This window comes from Acinonyx jubatus, chromosome B1, assembly GCF_027475565.1.
Source record: "Acinonyx jubatus isolate Ajub_Pintada_27869175 chromosome B1, VMU_Ajub_asm_v1.0, whole genome shotgun sequence".
Lineage (NCBI taxonomy): Eukaryota > Metazoa > Chordata > Mammalia > Carnivora > Felidae > Acinonyx > Acinonyx jubatus.
The window spans coordinates 69,221,083-69,245,607 of NC_069382.1; the positions used below are offsets into that span (position 1 = coordinate 69,221,083).

Here is a 24,525-nt window from a genome sequence, read left to right on the forward strand (position 1 = left end):
ATATGATGATTTTTCTTCGTAATGCACACTGGTATATATTCAAAGAACTTATATTGGTCTTAAACCTGTCTTCCAACCCTGACCATATAAAATAATACTTACCAGACTGATTGTTGAAATAGCCAAGTTTAAGAGAATGAAAAAGCTGCTTGAAGAATCATAACTTCAACTTACTAAAGTTATTTTTTTTTAGCAATAAGACAGGTTATTCTTTAACCTCAAAATCTTCCAGCTAATACATGACCCTTGATATTCAGTCTTTTAAATTCAAGAAATTTCTAAGAAAAGTATTCTTAAATTGCATTTTATCAATGTGAAATAATGTAATTTGAGTAACATAAATACTCAATGAACAGTTGCTACAATCACTGTTGAAGAATGGGGGCAAATTCACTATTTGTATTTAAAAACATTTTTTTTAATTTTATTTTTGAGACAGAGAGAGATGGAGCATGAGTGGGGGAGGGGCAGAGAGAGAGGGAGACACAGAATCCAAAGCAGGATCCAGGTTCTGAGCTGTCAGCACAGAGTCTGAAGCGGGGCTCGAATCCACGAGCTGTGAGATCATGACCCGAGCCGAAGTCGGACACTCAACCCACTGAGCCACCCACGTGCCCCACTGTTTGTATTTTTAAACATAGAATTATATGCAAGTTTCTTTTTAATATGACTCATATTTGATAAGTTCTTAGAGGATGAGGGCCTTAAGTCGGCTTTGTTATGATTTCAGGAATCCATGAGTTGGTAGTTTGACATTTCAATAATTAAGACTAATGTGTTATGTTCTTTCAAGTATAAAAGTACTGAGGTTTTTATTCAATATTGTTAAAATAGTTCCTTTTTGGGGTGCCTGGGTGGCTCAGTCGGTTAAGTGTCCAATCTTGGCTCAGGTCATGATCTCGCAGTTTGTGAGTTTGAGCCCCACGTCAGGCTCCATGCTGATAGCTCAGGCCCTGGAGCCTGCTTCGGATTTCGTGTCCCTCTCTCTCTCTGCTCCTGCCCTCCTTGCACTCTGTCTCTCTCTGTCTCAAAAATGAATATTAGAAAAATAAAAAATAATAATAATTCTTTTTTTTTCTGGGTGAGTTCTGAAAAGAGTGATACTTGGTTTCTGTTGTGTGAGACATACCCAACACATGTTTGGGTTAAAATATGGATGATAGAGCAAACATTTATTTTGAAACCTGCAGTTTTCGAGATGTCTGTTCTAAATGTGTGTCTATGCCTCTGTTTTTGCTTTAGGAGTACAAGATCCCCAGCATGAGAGAATTATTACTGTGTCTACTAATGGAAGTATTCACAGCCCGAGGTTTCCTCATACTTATCCAAGAAATATGGTCTTGGTATGGAGATTAGTAGCAGTAGAAGAAAATGTTTGGATACAGCTTACATTTGATGAGAGATTTGGGCTTGAAGACCCAGAAGATGACATATGCAAGTAAGTTACCATATTCTTGAAATTCAAACAGAGTGTAACGACTGTTATAGTTTTTCAAGTTGCTTCATTTTAATGATGTGATTTTATTTTATTTTTTTCAATATATGAAATTTACTGTCAAATTGGTTTCCATACAACACCCAGTGCTCATCCCAAAAGATGCCCTCTTCAATACCCATCACCCACCCTCCCCTCCCTCCCACCCCCCCATCAACCCTCAGTTTGTTCTCAGTTTTTAAGAGTCTCTTATGCTTTGGCTCTCTCCCACTCTAACCTCTTTTTTTTCCCTTCCCCTCCCCCATGGGTTTCTGTTAAGTTTCTCAGGATCCACATAAGAGTGAAAACATACGGTATCTGTCTTTCTCTGTATGACTTATTTCACTTAGCATAATACTATCCAGTTCCATCCATGTTGCTACAAAGGGCCATATTTTGTTCTTTCTCATTGCCTTGTAGTACTCCATTGTGTATATAAACCACAATGTCTTTATCCATTCATCAGTTGATGGACATTTAGGCTCTTTCCACAATTTGGCTATTGTTGAGAGTGCTTCTATAAACATTGGGCTACAAGTGCCCCTACGCATCTGTACTCCTGTATCCCTTGGGTAAATTCCTAGCAGTGCTACTGCTGGGTCATAGGGTAGGTCTATTTTTAATTTTTTGAGGAACCTCCACACTGTTTTCCAGAGCGGCTGCACCAGTTTGCATTCCCACCAACAGTGTAAGAGGGTTCCCGTTTCTCCACATCCTCTCCAGCGTGATGATGTGATTTCAAATGGCATCTTTTGTTCTGTTTTTCTCATGTTTTTCTGATGATCCAAGAAATTTACCTTATTTAAGCTATGTTTCATTTAAAATCAGGAGACACGTACTGTACATATGCATTCATTGGTTCATATACTGAAAATGGTTTGAAGTAACTTATGGCACAAAGTATATAGAATAAAACAATTTGACATGACGCGTAGAGAAAGAAAAGCCAAATAAAGGAATGTAGTTGTGCCAGAAAACCTAAGTTATGATTAGTGCTGAAAATTTTACATTTTCTCTTCCCAATAGCCAAGTCAATAAAATAGACAATAAGTATTTAAAAGAAAAAGTAGTGCCCATGGGTGCATACTACCTAAATACACATATGGATGCTTACACGCACACACAGGATTAAAGAAATTTGGGTATTTCATCACAAAGAAGAAATGTAATTCTGAAAGCAGAATTAGAAGTTTAGACTAACATTATGGTCTGCCAGGTAGAAATTCATCATAATTCTCCTAGAGGCATTCATGAACCAAAGTCAGCTGGAGTCTTTCACCCACGCAAAAGACCACCTACTGTATGTCATACAAATATTACTCTTTAAATCCTATGTGAATACACTTGTCAAGGTTGGGTGGTCTTATGAAGACTTTTCACTTCAATGGCATTTGTATATCATGAAAATATTTTACTTGAGCTTCTTTGTGGGGTTGTTTTCTCTTTGATATACAAGTTAAAAGAGAATTTTCACTTTATGGTATATTACAGATAAATATTTCAATGCAGATGAAATAAACTTTGTACTTGCTGTCATCACAGTTTGTATCTTTAACATTTGTGTAATGACTTTTTTTCACATTTCTTCCGTGACTATGCATTTCATGTTATTTTTTTTTCCTCTTACATCTGTAATCTTTGACTTTGAGAACTGGAAGCTATTCTAGCTGCCTTTAGAGACTGTTATTCAACCCTTCATTTTATGGATAAGGAAACAGACCAGAGAAGGAAAGTAGCAGCCCTAGATACCATTCATATTTTATGCCTAAACAAATGCTAAGATCCATTTTTCCTCACACACATGTAGATAGTTTTTCACCATGCTAGACTGTGCCTCCTGGCTTCTTTTCATATGCTGGATTCCATAGCCTTGTTAAAAATTATGATGGCTTTAAGATTTTGCTCTCCTTGGAAAATCTTAGCACGTGAATCTACAAGTTTTGTGCATGCTGACCAAAGACAGGAGTCTTCTGGGTCAGAGACATCAACAGCAGTAGCCAGAATGTTAGCCCTTCTTGTGCCACATTCCCTAGTTCCTGTTCCTACAGGTCAACGCCAAACGGGCCACTTAAAACCTGCACGTCTGGGAGGTTGTGTTACAGGAGAGGCATTATATGCATGTGTGTGTGATGTATATTAGTAGTTAAGTAATAAAAATTAAACCATCATCCAGCATGCCTCACCTAACTTGTGACTGAGCTTTACTCATTATTAGGCTCAACTTAAGAAAAGTGACACTTTCAATAATTCTGAACCTCCTTTTCCTTGTTCCTCCCTAATTACACCTTCTTCTTGTCCCTGTGAATATAATCATTGTTCTAAGCGTTTTTTTCCCCGTCTACTGATTTTCTCTATAATTTTATGATTGTCCATTTCTCTATGTACTTTCCTATAAAGAGTGAGTTGGTTATTTTTTTTTTGCCAGTGTTTGAAATATAGATCAATGGGATAATACTGTATTTAAACTGAAAAATGTGATATTTTAACGTCAGTTCATGTTGACGCAGATAGCTTAGATCATTTGTTTTCCTTGATGCATAGTATTCTGGTGTATGGTGAACGTTTTTGGTCTTTTCTACTTGATGAATGTTTGGCTTGTTCTCCTTGTCTGAAAGTGCAAGAAAAAAAAATTCTGAGTCTATATCTAAGAACCACATTGCTGTCTTAATGCATTTACATTTTCAATGTTAGTAGGTAGAGTTAAGTTGATTTTTAAAATGACCAATTTATATTTCTACCAACAATATGCAAATATTTCTGTTACACTGCATTCTCAACAACCTTTTGGTTGTCATTCTTTTCATTTTTGGTAGTATGGAAAGTATAAAATTGTACCTCAATATTAATTTTTATTTTTGTTTCCTGATTACTAATGAGGTTGATAAATTTTTATATTATTATTGCCCACTCGTATTTACTTTTCTGTGAAATGTCTGTTCATATCTTTTATACGGTTCTTAGTAGACTGCTTGGCTATTTAAATTTTGCTTTTCTTTTTTAAAAAAATTATGATTATTTTATTTTTGAGAGAGAGAGAGAGTGAGCGGGGGAGGGAAAGAGAGAGAGGGAGACACAGAATCTGAAGCAGGCTCCAGTCTCTGAGCTGTCAGCACAGAGCCCGACATGGGGCTCGAACCCATGAACTGTGAGATCGTGACCTGAGCCAAAGTCAGATGCTCAACCGACTGAGGCACCCAGGCACCCCTAAATTTTGCTTTTGTTATTTAAGTCTTTGATTCATCTGTAATTATTTTTGTCTCTGGTGTGAGGTTTTTCATTAGGGTATCCAGTAGTGTCCCTGAATCATGTACTAAATAATCATTCTTTCCCGCAGGGATACGCAGAGCCAGTAGATTTGTAATCAGATTTCTGCATATGATTTGTTCTGGTACCTGGGGCTCTCTTCCTTTGCTCAGTTGTGTCCATCTATGTACCAAAATGATGCTGTCTTAATTATGTAGCATGTAGAAGCTCTGTGATAGGGAAGTCTCACCTCTTGTTTCTTCTCTTTTGGAACATCCGTGTTATTTTTCATTAATATATTTTTAGAAATAGGTTGCCAAGTTCCTTGAAAACTCCTGTTGTGATTTTTATTGTGATAGCATTGGATATATAAATCATTTTGATGAGAGTTGACATCTTTATAGAAATAACTTTCTATCTTGGAGAACTTTTGTTTCTCCACTTATTGGAATCTTCTTTATCATCTATACATTTTTCAAATGTTCCTTTTAGAGATTATGCATAATTATTTAGATTTATTTCTATATTATTTATAGACTTGCTAAAATCCCCTTCCTGAAAAATATATTCTATTTGTATATTGCTGGTAGTTAGAAATGCAGTTGATTTTTTTTTTTGTATTGATCTTATATCCTGCACACTTACTATAATTTCTTTTATTTATTTCGTAATTATTCTGGGAACTGTTTTGGATTTAAGCAAAAAAAAATCACATGATTTGTGAAAAAAGATTCCTTTCTCCCTTTCAGTTTCTCTACTCTTTCTTTTCCATCTCTCATTAAGCTGTAGATTGTCTTAGTAGGTATCCCTGTCATCTTTCTGATTTTAGAGTTTCTTTAAAAAAAAAAACTTTAAAATTTGGAATAACTTTAGATTTATGGAATGCTGCAAATATAGTACAGAGAATTTCCATATATTCTTAACCTAGGTTCCTCCAATGTTAATATCTTACGTAACCATGTTATATTTGCATCATTGAAAACCTGACATTCTTGCAATACTCTTAACTGCAGACTTTATTCAGATGTCAGTGGTTTTCCCTCTTTATGTCCTTTTCCTGTTTTAGGATTCTTTCTAGGATAAGCATATTGCATTTGGTCCTCATTCTCATCCAATCTGTGACAGTCCGTCTCTTTCATTTTATTCCTCGACCTTGACAGTTTTTAGGAGTATTGATCAGGTATTTTGTAGAATGTCCCTCAGCTTAGGTTTTTCAGATCTTTTCTCATGATTGCACTGAGGTTATGGATTTGGGGGAAGAATTCCAAATAGATGATATTCCCTTCTCCTCATATCATATCAGAAGGTACATACTGTCTCCCTTACTTATCACTGATGATGTTAATCTTGATCACTGAGGGTGGGTTGCTCCTCTGGTAAGGAAGTATGTTTCCCTTTCATTAGCTGTTAACTGGAGGCATGTAACTAAGTCCAGTACATATTCAAGGAGGAGTGATTAAGTTCTGTCTCCTGGAAGGGGGTTATTTGGAATTTTTCAGAACAGAAAATTTGTGTTTTTTCCTTCTTCCCTCCTTCCTAACTCCCTCCCTCCCTTCCTCCCTCCTTTCCTTCCTTCCTTCCTTCCTTCCTTCCTTCCTTCCTTCCTTCCTTCCTTCTTCCATTATTTATATCAGTATAGACTCATGGATATTTATTTTATTACTTGTGTTATAATCCAGTTGTATCATTATTTACTTTACAACTGAAATTGTTCCATCTTTGGCCAGTGGGAGTAAAAATTGTGCTGTTAATATACCAATATTGATTATGAAGATTTTTTAAAATTTTATTTAAACCCAAGTCAGTTAACATATCATGTAATAATGGTTTCAGGAGTAGAATTTAGTGATTCATCACTTCTGTAGGGTATGATGATGAATGGAGATTCTTTTTTTTTCTTTATTATGTCAAGTACTTCCTTAGTTTGTTAAGAGACACTTTTCCCATTTGGGAAATTTTTTTTATTTTTTTAATTTCTGCATTTAAAAAGAAGTTACAGACATAATGACACTTTATACTTCACCATAAATCGCCTAAAACCAAGGATATTTCCTATGTCATTTCAATACCGTTTTCACATGCAAGAAATTTAATACTAATATGAAATTATTACCTAATACATAGTTGATTTTCCAATCTCCTGATCCCAAAATGTTAACACTTTTTTATTTTCTTTTTTGTTATTATGTTATTATGTTATGTTATTCTGTTTTGTTATTGTGTTTTGATTTTGAACAAATCATTGACTATATATTGCATTCGGTTATTATAACTCTTTTCTTGCCTTTTCTTGGCTGTTATGACATTGTTTTTTTTAAACAGTCCAGGACATTTGTTCTGCAGAATCTCTTAGTGTCAAGTTCTTTGAATATGTCTTCATAGTTAGGTCCTGCTTAAATATTTTGGCCAGAATGTTCTCTAGGTGATGGGCACTTCTGATTGCTCTTAATTCCAGTTTATTGTATTATCAGTGATATGAGTTTGATTTCTCAATCCTGTTTTAGTTGTATCCTACCAATTTTGATAATGTGGCATTTTAATTTTTGTCCATTGGAAGATATTTAAAATGTCCATTGTTTGCTTCTTTTAAGCCATTATTATATAGAAGCATATTGTTCACATTTTATGTAAACCTATGAGGTTTTTAAGTGCAGATTTGAGGCTTTTAAATGAGAGATTTCTAAATTCACTTAATTTGGAGTAAAAAATATGGCTTGTTTGTCTATGACTGTTTAAAATGTAAGACTTGGCTTTATTTGCTTCAGATTTTTAAGTTTTCCAAATGTACTTAAAAAGAGAGTATATTCTTCAGCTGTGTGGTGCAAGTCTGTACATGTCCATTATATTAATTTGTACAGTTGATCTGGTCACAGCACCAGTATCTTTCCTGAATTTTTTTTTGATGTATCAATTACTAAGAGATGTATTAAATTCTCCTAACTGAGGATAAATACACTTGTTAGTTTCACCATGTAGGCCTACCTTTTTGCTTTATGTGTTTTTTGCTTTATATGTTTAAATTTTTTTTTGCTTTGTATGTTTTTATCATCATATTATTATATATTATTAATATTATATTATTTTTGCTTTATAGATTTTTAAATTATGTTAGTTGGTGCACAGAAGTTCAGAGATCTGACCTTGTTTAGTCTTCATTGATGTTTTGGTTTGGCTTTAAAGTATATTTATTATGCCTATCATATTAACAAACTACCTCAGGTAACGGCAATCATTATTTGCCTGACATTCTTTCCATTCGTTTACTTTCACCTTTCCTGTGTCTTTGTGCATGTGTGTGTGCATGTTAGTATGTACATCTGTGTGTGTTTTTGTTTTCTCTTATGAAAGGAATGTGAGTAGCAATAAAATAAAATTCAGTAAAAAAATCTTTATATTTAACTTAGGAATTTAATACAGTGCATTGTTTCTTATTATGTATATAACTTTGGGTTTGTACTTGATTTTTCTGTTTCTTCAGTTTCCTTCCTTGCATTTATTAATCTTCTTGTTCCATTTTTCTTTTCTGTGAATTTAGAAAGCATACATCCATTGTCACTTTTAAGTGGCTACCTTAGAAATGCCTATTTAACTTAATATCTAAAGCTAATCAAAGTTTAGATCCCCATCCTCAAAATTACCTGAGAACATGTTAACTGCTGTGGAATGCTCACTCCCCAAATACCACCACACCTGGTTGATAAGACAGAGCTGTGTTTATGGCTTCCCATGATGACAGAGAACACCGCCTCCACGGTTTTAGTCGTGTCTGGGGGGGAAAAGCAAAACCAGATCTTGTTGAGAATTTGAAGTTTGGTTTAAAATGGATCCTTCAGTGTGGAAATTTGATTAGAATTGGGAAAGGCTTATGATATAATAGCTTAGAATCTATTGAAACAAGGCAAGGACTTTCGGGGTGAGGGGTTCAGCAGTGCTGGATTGTGAACTGTTGCTGCTTTTAGTTGAAGGAGTTAACGGCTCTTTAGGGAAGTTCCATATAGCCTGGGCAATAATGAAGACACTAAAATAGTAATGTCTTGTTACTGTAAACTGTTAACGGGCGGCGGTAGGTGATTTCATTCTTATTGTCCATGCTGGTTTGGTTCTCATTGCATTTGACCCCACTCCTGACACATAGGACCCCACTCCTGGTATGTGTCATAGAGACTGAGGATTTCAGTTTTGTATTTTTTAACTTTGTATGTAAGACATTTTATTCTTTTCCTTTTTTTTTCAAGTTTATTTACTTATTTTGAGAGAAAGAGAGCGCATGTGTGCGCAAGTGGGGACAGGGCAGAGAGAGAGGGAGAGAGAATCTCATAAGCTGTTAGATCACGACCTGAGCTGAAATTAAGTCAGATGCTTAGCCAGCTGAGCCACGCAGGTGCCCCATATTTTCTGTGAACAATATTTCTTTAGCTATACCCATGTGTCTACTTTTGGTGCCCTGAATATGTCTTCATAGTTAGGTCCTGCTTGCATTTCAGGATTTTTCTGTGTTTTTCTTGCATTTCACAGTTTGTTTTGTAGAATTATTTTACTTCCTCCTTAAGTAGAGTGTTTAAAAGTCTCTTAAGTGAAAGCCTGTTGGCAATAAGTGCTCAGCTCTTCTGTATTTAAAAATGTCTTTATTTTACTTTCATTCTCAGAAATTAGAATGGATATAGGATTTGAAGTTGTGTGTTTATTATTTTCTCAGTAGCTTGAAGATACCATTCAACTGTCTTACGGCTGCTGAGAAGACAGTCATCAGACTGTGGACATAGCCTTAGAGTCTGCCACTGAGTGGTCCATTTTACAGAGAGAGACATGTGCATAGCTGGGGTGTGAGGGAAGGGATGGGGTTAGGGTCTGGCTCGGGGCTTCTTCTCTTGTACCACTTGTGGCTCATTACACCCTCAACTCCTGCTTTTGTGCCCCAGGACCCAGCAGATACTGACAGGATTACAGGGCATATTTTACCTCACTGAAATCTTCACTTCTTATGCTTATTTGTCTTCCAAAGAATTCTCTTATTTTCTTGATGTCTCACTATTACATTAAAACCACTTCTTTTCTTTCAGTCATTTATTCAGCAATTTTGTTTTTAATGTGCCCAGAGGAGTTTCTCTGCCTAATTTTGTCGACCATGTGGCTGGAATGTAGACTGTTGTCGAGCAGAATAAAGTTTTTCCTTAACACAGCTTGGTACTCTCAAGCTCAAGTTTAAAATTGTTTTTTTGTTTATTATTATTATTATTTTTTTTTAGAGAGAGAGAGCACGAGTCAGCGAGCGTGGCAGAGGGAGAGAGAGAGAGAGAAAGAATCTTAAGTGGGCTCCATGCTGAAGCAGGGCTAGATCCCAGGACCGTGACCCTGTGTTTTAATGGCAACATTAACTTCTCTCCATTATAATGCCATAGAACAAAAATACATATGTTGGCCCCATCCAAGTGCATTTTAAGAATTTAAACTGCCCCATTTTAAATATTTTCTCAAGTCTGAAATATAGAAGAGTCTAGAAAACCTGAATCACTATGTTAACTGTATCTTTAGAAGAGGACAGACTCAGGTGAAATGTTTGACTCTTTCCCCATAGCCCTACCGGCTGCTCACATCTTCTGTTATAAAGAGAAACACAGAGTGAGCTGTGTCTTTATGCTCTTTAAGACTGGTACTATTACAAGGAGCAAAACAAGTCAAAGGCAAATTAGACTTTATTGCTTTAACAAGCGGACAGGATATCCAGACGGTATGGTGGAGGGACTGGCTGGAATATGGAAGGGGCAGACGAAGAGAGAGAGGGAGTGGGTGTAGTTTGTTGTAAAAGATGCTTGAATATGTCAGTGTTGTGTGTATGTGGCTATTATGTTAATGACATATGGCGTACCTAGGAGGACTCATTTCTACTGGAAAACATCTTTCTTTTAATTCTTTCTGCTTGCTTTTCTAAGGCAAATAATCTGCTTATTACATATAATATTTTACAGACAGACGGACCATAATGGATAGCATTTGAAAAAAGATAGTCTGCCCAATTTAAAATATTACCTCGTCTTCACCAAAATGACGGAGTTTCTTTTGGAGGAAATATTATGCCCCCTCACATTAGAAATATTTTAACAATAGAAATGCTAAATATGCTAAATGAAATAAACAGGTTCTTTTGTTAATATTTCGAATTTAAGATGAACAAAACAGTTTTTGTGGTTTCGTTTTGAGAGAGAGAGAGAGGGAGGGAGGGAAGGAGGGAGGGAGAGCATGCACTGGGGAGGGGCAGAGGGAGGGAGAAAGAGAATCCCAGTCAGGCTCCATGTACAACGTGGAGCCCGATGCAGGGCTGACCTGAGCCGAAATCGGGAGTCGGACACTTAACCAACTGAGCTCCCTAGGCGCCCCTAGTTTGTTTTTTTTTAATTAAAAAATAATCTTTTGGATGTTTTCCTCTCTTCCCGGCATTTATAGTGGGACTACTGTGGCATCATTATTTGCTCATTTATGTACTCTCACGTTCAACAAGCACTTCTTGAGCACTGTGGGAGGAGATGGCCCATGCCCCTAAGGAGCTCACAGTCCGGGGAAAGAGGCAGACAAGTAAATAGGCAATTGTAATAAAACGCCACCAGTTCCAGAATGGTAAACAGAGAGTCTAGTCATGACTGTAACTGGTTATGTTTAGATCACTGTGTTGACCATTTTCTAGCGCATACCCCTACTGTGTATTTTACTAGCAACAGTCTATAAATAAATATTATTAATTTATCACGGAGAAATCGGGATGCAGGAGTTAACCCTGCCATGCAGCCCTCGAAAACTCAGATACTCATTTTTTTGTGTTTCACTCTAGTAGATAGAACTTTCAAGGACAGTATGGATTCCTAATACCAATTTTACAATAACAGTGCAAGCTGTGAGTGATAAAATTTTCAGGCAACAACTGTTTTATGAAAAATATGTAAAAATATTCCTTAGTTTCATGACCATATAGATGAGATGAAAGGAAGGCAGTATTATTTATTTAGCTAATAATGACTTTAGAGACCCATAAGTGTGTCATAAGAATCTTTTAGCCAAGCCAAATGTTTTCATGAATTCCTTAAGAGGATCGAGAAAAGAAAAAGTCACCACTTTTACTATTTTACTAACCACCACTAGCTACTACTGCCATAAGCGACCTTAGGTTTTAGCACCGGATTCCAACGTGTCACATGAAGCTCCGGACCTACATAATCCCCAGCCTGAGTCTGCAAAACTGGGCCCGATGACGAGTAGCTGGGTGTTGAACTATAACTCAGAGCTTCAGTCCTGTTCATGATGGCAAGAAAAAGAGCCAAAAATCACAGAGGAAGTGAGGTACACCTTGGGAACCTTTCCGTAAGAGCAGATAAGGTTTGCCTGGTCAGATGACGGTTTGACCACTTTCTGTGACATGCCTGCTTCACCCATTGGCCAAGGGGAAGGGGAACCAGATTGACTTAGAGCATCCATTGTTCATCCCCACGACTTACTTTAGGGGCCCATCTATGCTGAAGCATATGCAGGTTGGTTAGCTAAGTAAATCACTTACCTTTTTTTTTTTTAATTTTTTTTTAAACGTTTATTTTTGAGACAGAGAGAGACAGAGCATGAACGAGGGAGGGGCAGAGAGAGAGAGAGGGAGACACAGAATCTGAAACAGGCTCCAGGCTCTGAGCTGTCAGCACAGAGCCCGACGCGGGGCTCAAACTCACGAACGGTGAGATCATGACCTGAGCCGAAGTCAGATGCTTAACCTACTGAGCCACCCAGGCGCCCCAATCAGTTACCTTTTAAGGAGCAAGGGGAGGGTGCACGGAAGTGAGCTGTGTAAGCAGACAGTAGTGTCCTGCTATTGTCGTAACTAAAAAGTGATGTAAACATGAAAGCATAGAAAGGTTACTTATCATCCAGAGAGGTATGGAAATACAGGGTGAATTAGAGCCTGGGAGCATAGATACGACCTCAGTGGGCTGACAAACACTGAAAAGTACTCAGTAAAAGTCAGTTCGAATGAAATAATAGGCGGATTAAAGAGGAATGAGCACTCCATGTAAAGGAAGCCTGCAGGTGGCAAATGCCTGGAATAATTGGCGGGCGGTGAGTTTCTCTGGAGCTTGAGAGATGGTGGAGGTGTGACAAAGGGGAGGCTGTACTGTGGGTAGGGTCGAACTGGGAGGGATGTTTGGTAGGAAGCTGATAGATTTGGACTTCCTTTCTCCCTTCCTTATGCTATCAGAAGCCAAGGGTTTTGTTGCAGAACCAGGTAGGGTACTGGTCTGTATTTTCGAAAGAGAGCACTGACAGAAGCATGCAAAACAGATTGGAGAATTTGAAGGAAGTTCTACCTAACACCTGGAGGAGTCGTTAGGGGGAATTTTGTTATTGCTCAAACAACAACACGTTACAGGTACACATTCTCTCGGACCTCCATTTTGCCTGATTATTTTCTCATTGATCCAGTCGCAGAAAGCATATATATTCCTCTCTTGCCATTCCTCTTCCTGCCTTCACCGTTAAAGCTGTGTGTGGGTGGGTGGATGCCCACGCATGTATGTGCAAAGAAAAGCTACGGAGATAGCCCAATGCCTTTTATTTCAAAGATACATTCTTGTCTGCTCCAGGGCACAAGTTTTTGGAAGAACAAAACGAGCAATGTCAACGTTGCTGACATTGGAAATACTCGTACAAAATGACTTAGAATGTTAAATGATCATTTTATTATGGAGAAGAGATAAATGTCTTTCCTCTTTTCTCCAAGGGTCAGGCCAAGTTTACCTGGGCTCTGAGAAGAACAGATGATACAGGCCAATATCGCATAGTGTCTAAGAATAATAACACTAGTTCAGCGACAGATGCACCATAAAAAAATTTAAGTTTCCCTAGTAGGTAGTAGTATAAATCAACTATATACGTGGGAGTCATACATGGAAATATAACTTGAAGACTCTTTTAGTTTCAAGCAACCACAAATAAGTAACCAGCTTAGAAAGGAAATGTTTGGATCACGTTTCTGAACATTTCAGGGATAGGCCTTATCCAGGTTCCGAATGATGCCATCAACTTTCTGTCTCTTTTTCTCTGCCTCTAAAGACTTGCTTCCTGTGGTTGACTTCTTTGTCAATCTGTCTGTCTTCATAAAATGCAGAGAAGTGCCAAGATTTTAGCACTTGCAGTCTCTAAAGGCTGCAAGAACTTTTCCTGTACAAGCTCTCAGAAGAGTTTTGATTGGCCTGGTTTAAACCAAGTATCTATCCCTGGACCAATTAATATAGAGGGATCTAGGTGCATGTGTTACTGTTCTTGGCAAGACTTGGATTACATGCCCATCCCAGGGCCAAGTGATGGACTGTGATTGGTGGAGAAATGGTCCCTGAAAACAAAATGGTTTATTTTTTTTCACCGAAAAGAGGAAGAGGAGCTGGTGGTACAAAAATAACAATCTCCATTATCAGTGTGAAAAGCCACAAAGAGTTGAAGTGCAGCTTTCAGTCTTCCACTTAACTGTTTTTCCTACCTGCATCTCTGGCCCCAGAGTAAAATTGTCTTTAGAGTGAAGATTTGCCAGTGCCCTTTCCAGCAACTCTTTTGAGTGTAGTTAGTTCGATGCCATAATTTATAGTTTGGTTATCCTTTGACCTCTGTAGCAATTACTTTTGTAACTTAAAAAAAAAATCATTCCCAAGAGGGCTTAAAATGAAGGGTGGGGATGTGACCAAGTCTGAGATCAAGGGACTCTGCCCTTGGCTAATGAGATGTTTTGGTTTTATGTTTTGAAATGTTCAAAATCAACATTTCAAGTAGAGAAAGAATGTATCCTGCAACTCCCAAACTCGTGTCTGGCTCACCCAGGGTCTGTCTCTCACTGGCCCTTTACCTTTTTTCCCTCGGCATCTTATCCTCTCCTCTTCCACTCCCCAAAACCTCCCTCTGTTCTTTGCCCTCCTTTTCCACCTTCTCTGCTGGATCATTGCCCAGATACTGCTTTCTGGCATTGATTTAGAATGAGTCTTACAGTTTCACACTCTGAAGATTTGGGAAGATTGAAATGCCATTCTTTGTGCCATGTCTTTGCTTTCAGTTGCAATCTTGCTGCCACTGGGATAATGATGAGACCTCTTGTTGGAGTTATCCATCTGGTACAGGGACATCCATATGGACAACTTCTGGGACCAATGGAATACCCATACTCCTAGCCAGCTAGCCAGTCACCTATGTATGCAATTTTACCCAAGAGAAAAACTAAGCAAGAACCATAGAGCACCAGTCATGAATAAAGGACCTCTAGATGTGCAGATCTTCAATATACTGTTGTAATTCTGCACTGGCCTTTCTTTTCTCAGCACTTCCATGTTTTATGCAGTTGTTTCTCCAGTATTAAGTTATTAACATTATTTTGCTGAATGAACTTTCGAGTCACACACTTTCTCCTATTCATCTGGCCCTGACTCTTGGAGAACTAGAATGTGTTCAGATCTCAGCTTTCTTTGTGGAACAGCCTACCTTCTAAAGAAGCCAATCTTTAAATAGGCTGTCTCCTCTGGATTTTATAATACAGGCAGGTACTGATTTGAGATTTATTTTTAATTATTTGATGAAATTGTTTGTAATTATTATTTGATTTCCCTCTGAAGTTTTGTTTTTTTTTCCCAGAGTGACTCCAAAACATCTAAATTTTACAAAAAGATTATTGTTTTGCTATGCAATTAACAAAAGTGAGATTAACATAGTTAACAAAACTTGTCCAAGTTAAGCTTGAAAGATTTTGTTGTATCTGATTCACACGTGAAGGTACAGAATAAAAGTTAAAGAACACATCCCCAGCTTCCTTGGCAATGTTGGTCATACTTGTATCTCTGTTTTCAGTAGAAGGAATGGTACAAACATAATATCCTATTCTGTGTTTGCTGCAGATGAGGTAGCATAATCATGAGTCTTAGTAGAATGATGCAGTATTGGTCATAACAGATGCTTGGCTCCCAGCTTAAGAACAAACAGCAAGACCTCTGTGTAGTCACAGACATTCACTCAAAGGCGAGAAAGGAGGAAGGAGGAGACCAAGGTTCCTGCCCCTGTGGAGTTAACTTTGCCTTTGTGACCACCCATTCAGAGGACTAGGATAGCAGGTGATATGGTGAGATGTAGGTATGCGAATATGCTCTTGCCCAGAGTAAGGTATACCTTCTTTAATTTCTGTCAATAGATATGTTCAGGTTACTGGTACATGTAGAAGTGTAGGTTTCTATTCCATTATTAATATCCTAGAGGAGACCACAGGAAAGGAAATTTGTCTTCATTCCATCAAAGTGATATCCTGAATGCATTTTGCAGTACATACAGTGGTAGGACTACCAGTTTGGGAAATGAGGAATTCCAATTGTGCTTTGCTCCATGTAGTATACTGATCACTCACTTCTATCTGTAGGATGAACTGGCAACTTATTTATGTGAGAGATTTTAGTCTACTAGGAAGAACCCTAGCTTGGAATGCCTACATGTTTCAGATTCAGCTCTGACATTGGCCACTGGCTATTAGCCTTGGTTAACTTATTTATTAGCCTGCTTAATAATTATATTATTAAATTATAACCAAAATGAGAGATTGGGTTCCAGATGAAGGTTGAAGTCACTTACAACACCGAAAGATTTGTCTCCCTAGAATATTCACAAATATACAGGGGCACTAACATTTATTTTGCCTTGATCCCAACAAGCATAGTTCTAAAAAAGTTCTTTTGAAAATATTCACTTAGGATAATATTATAACTTTTCTGTTTTTCAATGGAAAAGAATCACTTCAGAGTTTTCAGACTGTTCATTTATACATGATCCTTTGAATTAAAATTCTTTTTTAATTTGACATTGGTTTTATGGTAAATTCTTAAAGTTCCGATAAAGTCCATATTGTAATCACTTTACAAAAAACAATTTTCAGGGTGCCTGGGTGGCTCAGTTGGTTGAGTGTCCAACTCTTGATTTTGGCCCAAGTCATGTTCCCAGGGTCATGGGAATGAGGCCCACGTCAGGCTCCGCACTAATTGTGGATCCTGCTTGAGATTCTCTCCCTTTCCCCCTCCCCGACTCTACAAAAAGAAAGAAAAAGAAGAAAAAACAATCTTCTGGAAATGCCACTGTTGCACATTAGTCCCCTCCATTCTCTTGTCATCCCACCCTCTTCTGAATAATGTCAACAGATTACCTGTGTGTTACCCAGCTCCATTCCTTCCCATTTTTGAGCTTTAAGACTCTTCTTCCTCTAGGGGCGCCTGGGTGGCTCAGTAGGTTGGGCTTCCGACTTCAGCTCAGGTCATGATCTCGCTGTCCCCGAGTTTGAGCCCCGCACCGGGCTCTGTGCTGACAGCTCAGAGCCTGGAGCCTGCTTCAGATTCTGTGTCTCCCTCTCTCTCTGCCCCTCCTCCACGCATGCTGTCTCTCTCTCTCTCTCTCTCTCTCTCTCTCTCTCTCAAAAATAAATAAACATTAAAAGAAAAAAAATCTTTTTTCCTCTAAATTAAATTTAATATGAAAAAAAGAAAAAAAGTTCACTGCTTAGAAGTCTATTAAGTGCTCGGTTGTTTCTTTTATCATTTTTAACTTTTAGCTGGATAACTCAAGATCGCAAAGAATTCCTAAATACAAGGGAACCAAGAAATTTTTGATTCACTATGCTACTAATAGTTATATAGTAAAGGACTTACCCATTATACACAATACTTTTAAAACTTCATTGCCCAAGGATTTTTCTTCCCCCCAAAAATTATTCCCCACAGCAGTTTGAAGCACTTGAAAAATGTTTGAATAAATTGTCAAATCCCAAGTACACTTTGCTCCCTGTCTACTGAGACACACAGATGGTTTCCCCATATGGCAGCTGATTTAACCCCCCTACCCCTTTCTCACCAGAAACCCCACACACTAACTTCAAAAACATCATCTACTTCTTGACCTTTCTATCTGTAGCTCTCCATCTCAGTCTGTCAGTTTGAATAAGCAAGCTAGTTCATGATATCAAAATATTTGTGTAAATGGAACCGGTCATAATTTATTGCTTCTAAAATTATTTCATGGGATTGTGGTAGGCACTGTTTTTGCTGAGGCATTGAGGTTAATCTCCGTGGAAATGAGGCCTGCACTGTATGTTATCCTAGGGTATTTTGAGGGGAAAAAAATCTCTCTAATCACAGTTTACTTACTATTTGTCTAGATTAGGAACTTCCAAATAAGTGGTTATAATAGTTGGACATCATTCTGCAAATGATGACACTCCTCTACTGAGCTTACCAAAATTCAGATACTTGTTTATACGTCTGAAGAACTTTAATATGAGGGATTTCTGAGAAGAGAAAAGGGAAGGTTCAAAGATCTATTCAAGGTTTCCCGTGTAGTGAGCAAAGAAAGGCAAGAAAACAATGAGGGAAGGAAGAAAGAAGAGAGGAAGGGAGGAAGGAAGGAAGAGAGAAAAGAAAGGAAGGAAGAAGATGACCAGAAGGTTGTCTGCAGACCGCGGTCCTTTCCTTATGCGTTCATTTACTGAGCCAGCTAGAGAAGCCGAGCAGATAGGTGCCATGGAAAAAATGCTACTGTTTATTGAGCACCTACTGTTTGCCAAGCCCTGAACTAAATTAGTTGTCCACATGACCTCTAATCTTTCTTCACTCCTGTTTACAGTACGTGCAATCCCTGTTTTGCGAAGGAGGGTGTGGGCTGAGAGAAGATAAAAAAATTGTCCAAATACGCAGAGCTAGCAAATAGTAGAGATAGTAGTCATGCCTTTGATCCAAGGTACACTATTATATGAGAAGAGAATTATCACTGTCTCTGTTAGCTGTTGTATTATTTACTAGACAAGAAAAACATCATTATCTGCCTTACCTGTTCATCAAAAAACTAAATAAAAATCACACCTTGTAGAAGAATGCAAACTGGTAAGTAATGCAGTCATGATCACACGGACAGTTTATTTCCTATTTGATGATTTGGATAATAAAGTAGTTACTGGTTTACAACACATAATTCCACCCCAGAACTGTTTGCTAATAACAGGGATTTATGGTCATCAGTCTTTTACAATTGGTGCAAAGTTCAAGTTTAATTATGCTCTGGTTTACTGTGCTGCGGTGAGGTGATGTGAGTTTACTGTCCTATAGCCAGAGATTTAAGACATACTTATTGAATTCCCACCAAGAATAAGGAGGCCTGAGTGACAGAGCGGGGGTGATAACATAATCCTTGCCTTCAGGGAACATCTAAACTAGCCAGAGACACCTATGCTTGAAAGACACAAGGTAGCGTGAGGTTAAATGTTAAATTGCGAAGAATAGAATGTATGTGCTAAGTGTAGAAGCCTGAACAGAAATTAACAGCCTGGTAGAGGTCAGCAGGGTAACTGACAAGAGCCACCAAACGTTGCTCTTTACCTTCCTGAACTCACCACTAGAAAGTAGCCTGTTGCTGAAATGACAAAATCTGATCTGAACATTGATCACGTTGAACAAAGATCCGTTTCTCAGTGACAGTCTCAAAGGAGCCACACTCTCAAAATGCCAGCCTATAATCCAGGACTAAATGTGTTGCTTTTAAATGAAAAATATAATGTTCAGGATTCTAGTTTGACAGAGGAGAAAACAGATAGCCATTGGTGGTGGCTTATGTGGTATATGCAGCTTCTGTGCCAGTGTATGTTTTATGAAAGTGGACTGACAAAATAAGGCCTGCTTTTAAGGTAGATAAGCCTCATCCTGGGTGGGTAAATGGTATGGGGAAGGAGGAGGAAGAGTATGGGTCAGAGAGGCTTTAGGGAAGGCTATTGGAATAATCAGGATTTGCTAATGGGGGTCTGAAATAATGAGATTTCAGTGGGAAGAGAGGAAATAGACAAAAATATTTTGAAATAGACAAAAATATTCCAGCCAACAATTTACGGGATGGGCTGTGTGTGAGAAAGGAGATGGGTTATAGACCCCTTCATAATTTCATTCATCTCCTCTTCAAGAAAGCAGGTGGGGAGTTAGAGGGAAAAACTCCTCTTTGGTCATGCTTGTTACTTCCTTGAAAATGGTATACTGTTAAGTCAAAGATACTACTTGATGATAAAAATAAGGTTTGAGTTTACTTGAGAATATGTAATTCATACTACTTTCCCAGTCCTGTATTTAGTACAGTAACGACTAGTGAGGATGAGGTGTATGTATCCTCAATTAGCTGACCTCCCTGTGAGCTCTGAAAATGACCCTTGTTGGAGACGTATTTGAAAAAGGAACAGTAAGATACTTAAACCATAGAGTTAAAACACAGCAAGTTGCATAACCACTATCATGCTAGTGTGCCAGGGTATACAGCAGATCAAAATGTTCCCCATGTAATGGCTAGCATGTGAGATAATGAAGGATGATTAACAGTGTAATGAATTTCATAAACATAGTGTCTAATTTCTGCCCCGGATAAACTCTAGTATCCTGGTTTTTTAAAAGCCACTTAAAATTATTTTTGAGAAAACTAGTCATTCTTATTTGTGAATAGCCAGAATTAGAGAAATAAGGAAAAAAAATATGCAAGAGTGTAAGTATGAGTTATATAGGAATATTTCAGCATCACATGTGTAATTGTGACTATTGGTAGCCTAGTGTGTCTGAATATATTTGTATATAAATATGTATGTTAGTATATTATGTATCTGCAAACTCCATCATCCATCCATCCATCCATCCATCCATCCATCCATCCCTCACTAGCCATTTAGTCTGTCCTATGTATGGACCAAATACTGTGCTAAATATTTGGAATAGAGAGATTGTTAGATGGGCCCTGGCTTTCAGAAAGCATTGACAAGGGGGCAAGCATGCAAGAAATATAATTCAAAGTGGTAATGGGTGTGGTGGTATGGACCACGCTGTGAAAATATTGTAGGCTTCCCAGAAAGCTTCTCTGAAGAGGTCATACTTAACTGAGGTCTGAAGGATTAGTGAAAATGTGCCAGCGAAGTGATGGAGGCAATACTGTTGGTAGTAAGAGATGTAATCAATCAGCTTTTGGAATATCGAGCCGTTTCAAGCAAAGGGATCCCATGCTCAATATTTTAAAAGTTGCCATTAGGCAATTTCTAAGTATATCCAATGAAATGCCCTGCCGTATGTGCTTGGAACCCATTAGTCATAACTTGGTGATATAAAGTACGTTCTTGACCTATGACAGGAATATTATTGCTGGAGTTGCTGTACTGAAAACTGTGATCACATTTGCCATCTGGTGAAATAGCTGTCTCGCCCAGGTTGAGGTTCACAAATGACTAAAGCCCTAAGTAGCCCACAATTACTCAGTTGCCCAAAGGTCTACAAGTCAAATGGAAAGTTGTCTGTGTTTCCCTGGAGTGTGGTGTGGGGGCAGGGAGAAGAGGCACATTGCTTTCTCTTTTATTTTCTCTTATACTTTGAGGTACTTGCGTTCTCATATCAACTACATGGAAAGGGACAGTGTCCATTCATAGTGTCATGGAGTAGAGTCTGGGGACACAATGACTTAAAAAAAAAATACGCACTGCCTTCAAAGTGCTTATATTCTAAGTTTATTTTTAGAATTGTCCTACGTTGTGCAATATTTTAAAGACACGTAAATGTGTATTTTCACTTTTTAAACTCGTTTAAATGAAAATACAAGCACTTTGTAATGTGAAGCCAGAATACATGCATTGCTATAAGTACACAAATTGGGACCTCAAATTTGCCCATATGTGTGATCATGAACACAGCTTCTCTGAGAAATTTCTCAACTAATAAGGTTTAATTTCGATCTGAGTCTATTAAAGTACTAAAATGATATTAAATGGGAGATTTCTCACTCTGCCAAATGATTTGGCACTTGTACTTTGTTGTTACTATTTTTTGTTTGTCCATAAAATTAATAAAATTAAGAATTGAAATGTATGATTGATTCCTGGCATTTTCAGGGAGGGAAATTTAAGCTCAGTGAAACAAATAGGTAGATAAAAATATCTGAATATATGGATAGAAGTGATGAGCTAATTCTAAAAGAGAGAGAGAGAGAGAGAGAGAGAGAGAGAGAAAAGCTGTCCTACCTCTTCTGTCAACGAATGAGAACTCTAAGAGAAAACATCTGGAGCAAAAGAGGAAATGAAGTGAGTGATACATTTGAAACTGTTAAAAACTGCTGAATTTTCTGGTAGCAACGGAACCTATTAAAAGCTATGGTAGGAATCCTGGATATTAAAGCACCTTGAAGGAGTAATTTTAACAGGATAAGGGTAGAAATAAATACAGAGCACAAGGAAAAATGTTAAAAGTGAGAAGAGGAAAATAAAACAAACCTAAGTCCAAAAAACCCAGCCTAGGGATATTGCCCAGGAAGGTGGATTTAGCCAAGTGGGCACTAAGCCTAGTATTTCTTATTTCCCTTTTCATGCCGCAAAATATGAAGTAATCGCCTTAGCAGGACTTATTACAGTGATCAAATCACCTAACAATCTGAAATGTTTCCTTTCATATGAAGATCTTGTTTTGTTTTGTTTCTGGAGAAAGGACTGTCTTTTTTTCTTCTTCTTCTTTTGAGGTTTTTTTTTTTTTTCTTTTTTTTACCTCAGTCTATAGTCAGGGTCAGTGGAAAACAGAATTCTATATATCACATAAATCCTTCGTCACTGCAAGTGAAAGTGACGATCCTAGAAAAACACAAAAGTCAAACGTTTTCATATTTTTAATGTGTAGCATGAATAGAATGACTTGTTTCTCTGATTTCTGAAATCCTAAATTTCCCATAAAAGAGGTTAAATTATTTTTCTTTTGTCAAGATTTGAAGTCTCAGAAAATGTAATTAATGTCTATCTGTCACTAATTTTTTTATTAAATAGTTTATTTTAGGCTCCACAGAATCTTGTTTCTCTAGTGAAGATTGATTGCTTCAAAATTGCTAAGTGAATTTTCTACAAAACATGTTTATACCAGCTTTACCTAATCCTGTCTCTGGAGTCTACATATATTTTTATGTTTTTAAAGTATTCTAAGAGATGAATTGCAGGTATTGATAATGAACATGCTTAAAGTAAATACATACTTGCTTGGGGATAATATAAAAATGAAAGTGATATAAATAGAATTTTACCTTTTCTAACTTTACTGTAAATATCTATACGCTAGACACATACACGTGTATGTGTGTATATATATGTGTGTGTGTGTGTGTATGTGTGTGTACATAACCCCATATATATATATATATATATATATACACACACACACACACATACATACATATAGTGTATATAGTGATCACTGAAGAACAGGTTAAAAAAAGCAAACAAAACAGCAGTAAACTTTCTGTTAGTTGTTTGGAACATTGTTGTCACTTAGCACAGATGAATGGAAACACTAGAAAGTCTAGAAATCTAATAGAAATTACATTAGATAATAAAAATATATTCCATTTATTAAGCATCCTCTTTATGCCAGGTTCCATTCTATTATTACTTCTTGGCACCACTCTGATTGCTATTATAGCTGATAAGGGAAAGGGATATATTTTTTTATCAAAAGAGTCAGATGGAGCCTGTGTCCAATGAATTCTGAAATGTGCTTTCATGTTCTAAAGGCTGACCTTTTAAGGTGTGATTTGTGGTGCACAGTAAACAAACAAACAAAAAAAGGATTCGCCCTGTGGGGCAGCAGTTCTAGTCTATGATAACTGTAGGCCCTCCTCGTTTGCCAGTTGGCACTTTGAAAGAGTTTTGTAAAAGTGACATATTAGGAAAAGGTATTATAACATTTCTATTGGAAGCAGTCACTTTCCTTGATGGGATTAAAGCTTCCCATGGTCAGAGGGTAGACCTTTCACAATACAGGACTCGGTGCATTTGTTGGCCTTTCAACACTCCTATTAGTAAGTGGTTTTTTTGGTTTTTTTTTTTCCCTCATTTCATAATACACTGGTATTTAGAAGCTGGTTTCCATGGATATTGCCTGTAGACAGTTATGATATTTGGTGATAACAGTTCTGTATGGACTTTAGAAAAAATAAAATTTTCTGGAAAATGTTGTAGTGGATAATGTTCTCCTAATATGTTCTATGTATTAATTGCATATTTTTTGACATACTACACATACAAAAGGAAATGTGATTGGTTTCTTAAGTGGTGGTGGGGGGGGGAAGCTATGAGTTTTTTGAAATGACCTTTTTTACTAACTGGTTCATTCCTTTACTTTGCCAAAGAGGAACCTGAAGGCTAGAACCATTTTATTTGAACACCTATTTCCTAAAATAATCAGTCCATCAATCAGGATTGAAATGTTCTGCTCTTCTGTTTGTGTTTATTAAAGTACAAGTCTATGGATCTGTTCTTAGATGTCAAATGTTGAATAATGAATTTTGCTGGGATGCCTAAAATTTCTTTTAAACTCTGAGAATATTTTTTTTCAGATGCATTGACTATAAATCATCTCATCATAAATATTCAAATATATATTCAAGTATAAATGTTCAAAGTAAATATTTAGAAGTTTTTTTAACAATGCTATTCAAGAACTGTACCTGAAATTCTCTAGTACCCTAAAAGGACAGATATTTTCATTTCCCTTTAGTATATTCTAAAACAAATTCATTTTATCATTTTCAGAGACATCATCACCAAAAAGTAAATTTATATATCTAAACATATGAGCCTAAATGCCTTATGCTGCTGATCAGCCATTTAAGTATTTTCTTTTAAAACCAGGCCTGAAGTCATGATAATGCTTTGACAAGCATTACATGAATCCTGTCCAAATTTTATTATCACACTCCTTAAATATTTCTCTTAGGCTTAGATCAATCCA

General features: G+C 37.2%; 1 protein-coding gene across 3 annotated transcripts in view; it reads left to right on the plus strand.

Annotated features, from left to right (window-relative positions):
* The window catches only part of PDGFC (platelet derived growth factor C), a 203,243-nt gene that overhangs the window by 112,198 nt on the left and 66,520 nt on the right, over positions 1-24,525 (plus strand). For all 3 annotated transcript variants that reach the window (XM_053216806.1, XM_053216805.1, XM_015072153.3), the window contains exon 2: positions 1,243-1,438. In XM_053216806.1, the coding sequence (XP_053072781.1) occupies positions 1,243-1,438 (196 nt within the window). The remainder of the gene's footprint in view (positions 1-1,242; positions 1,439-24,525) is intronic.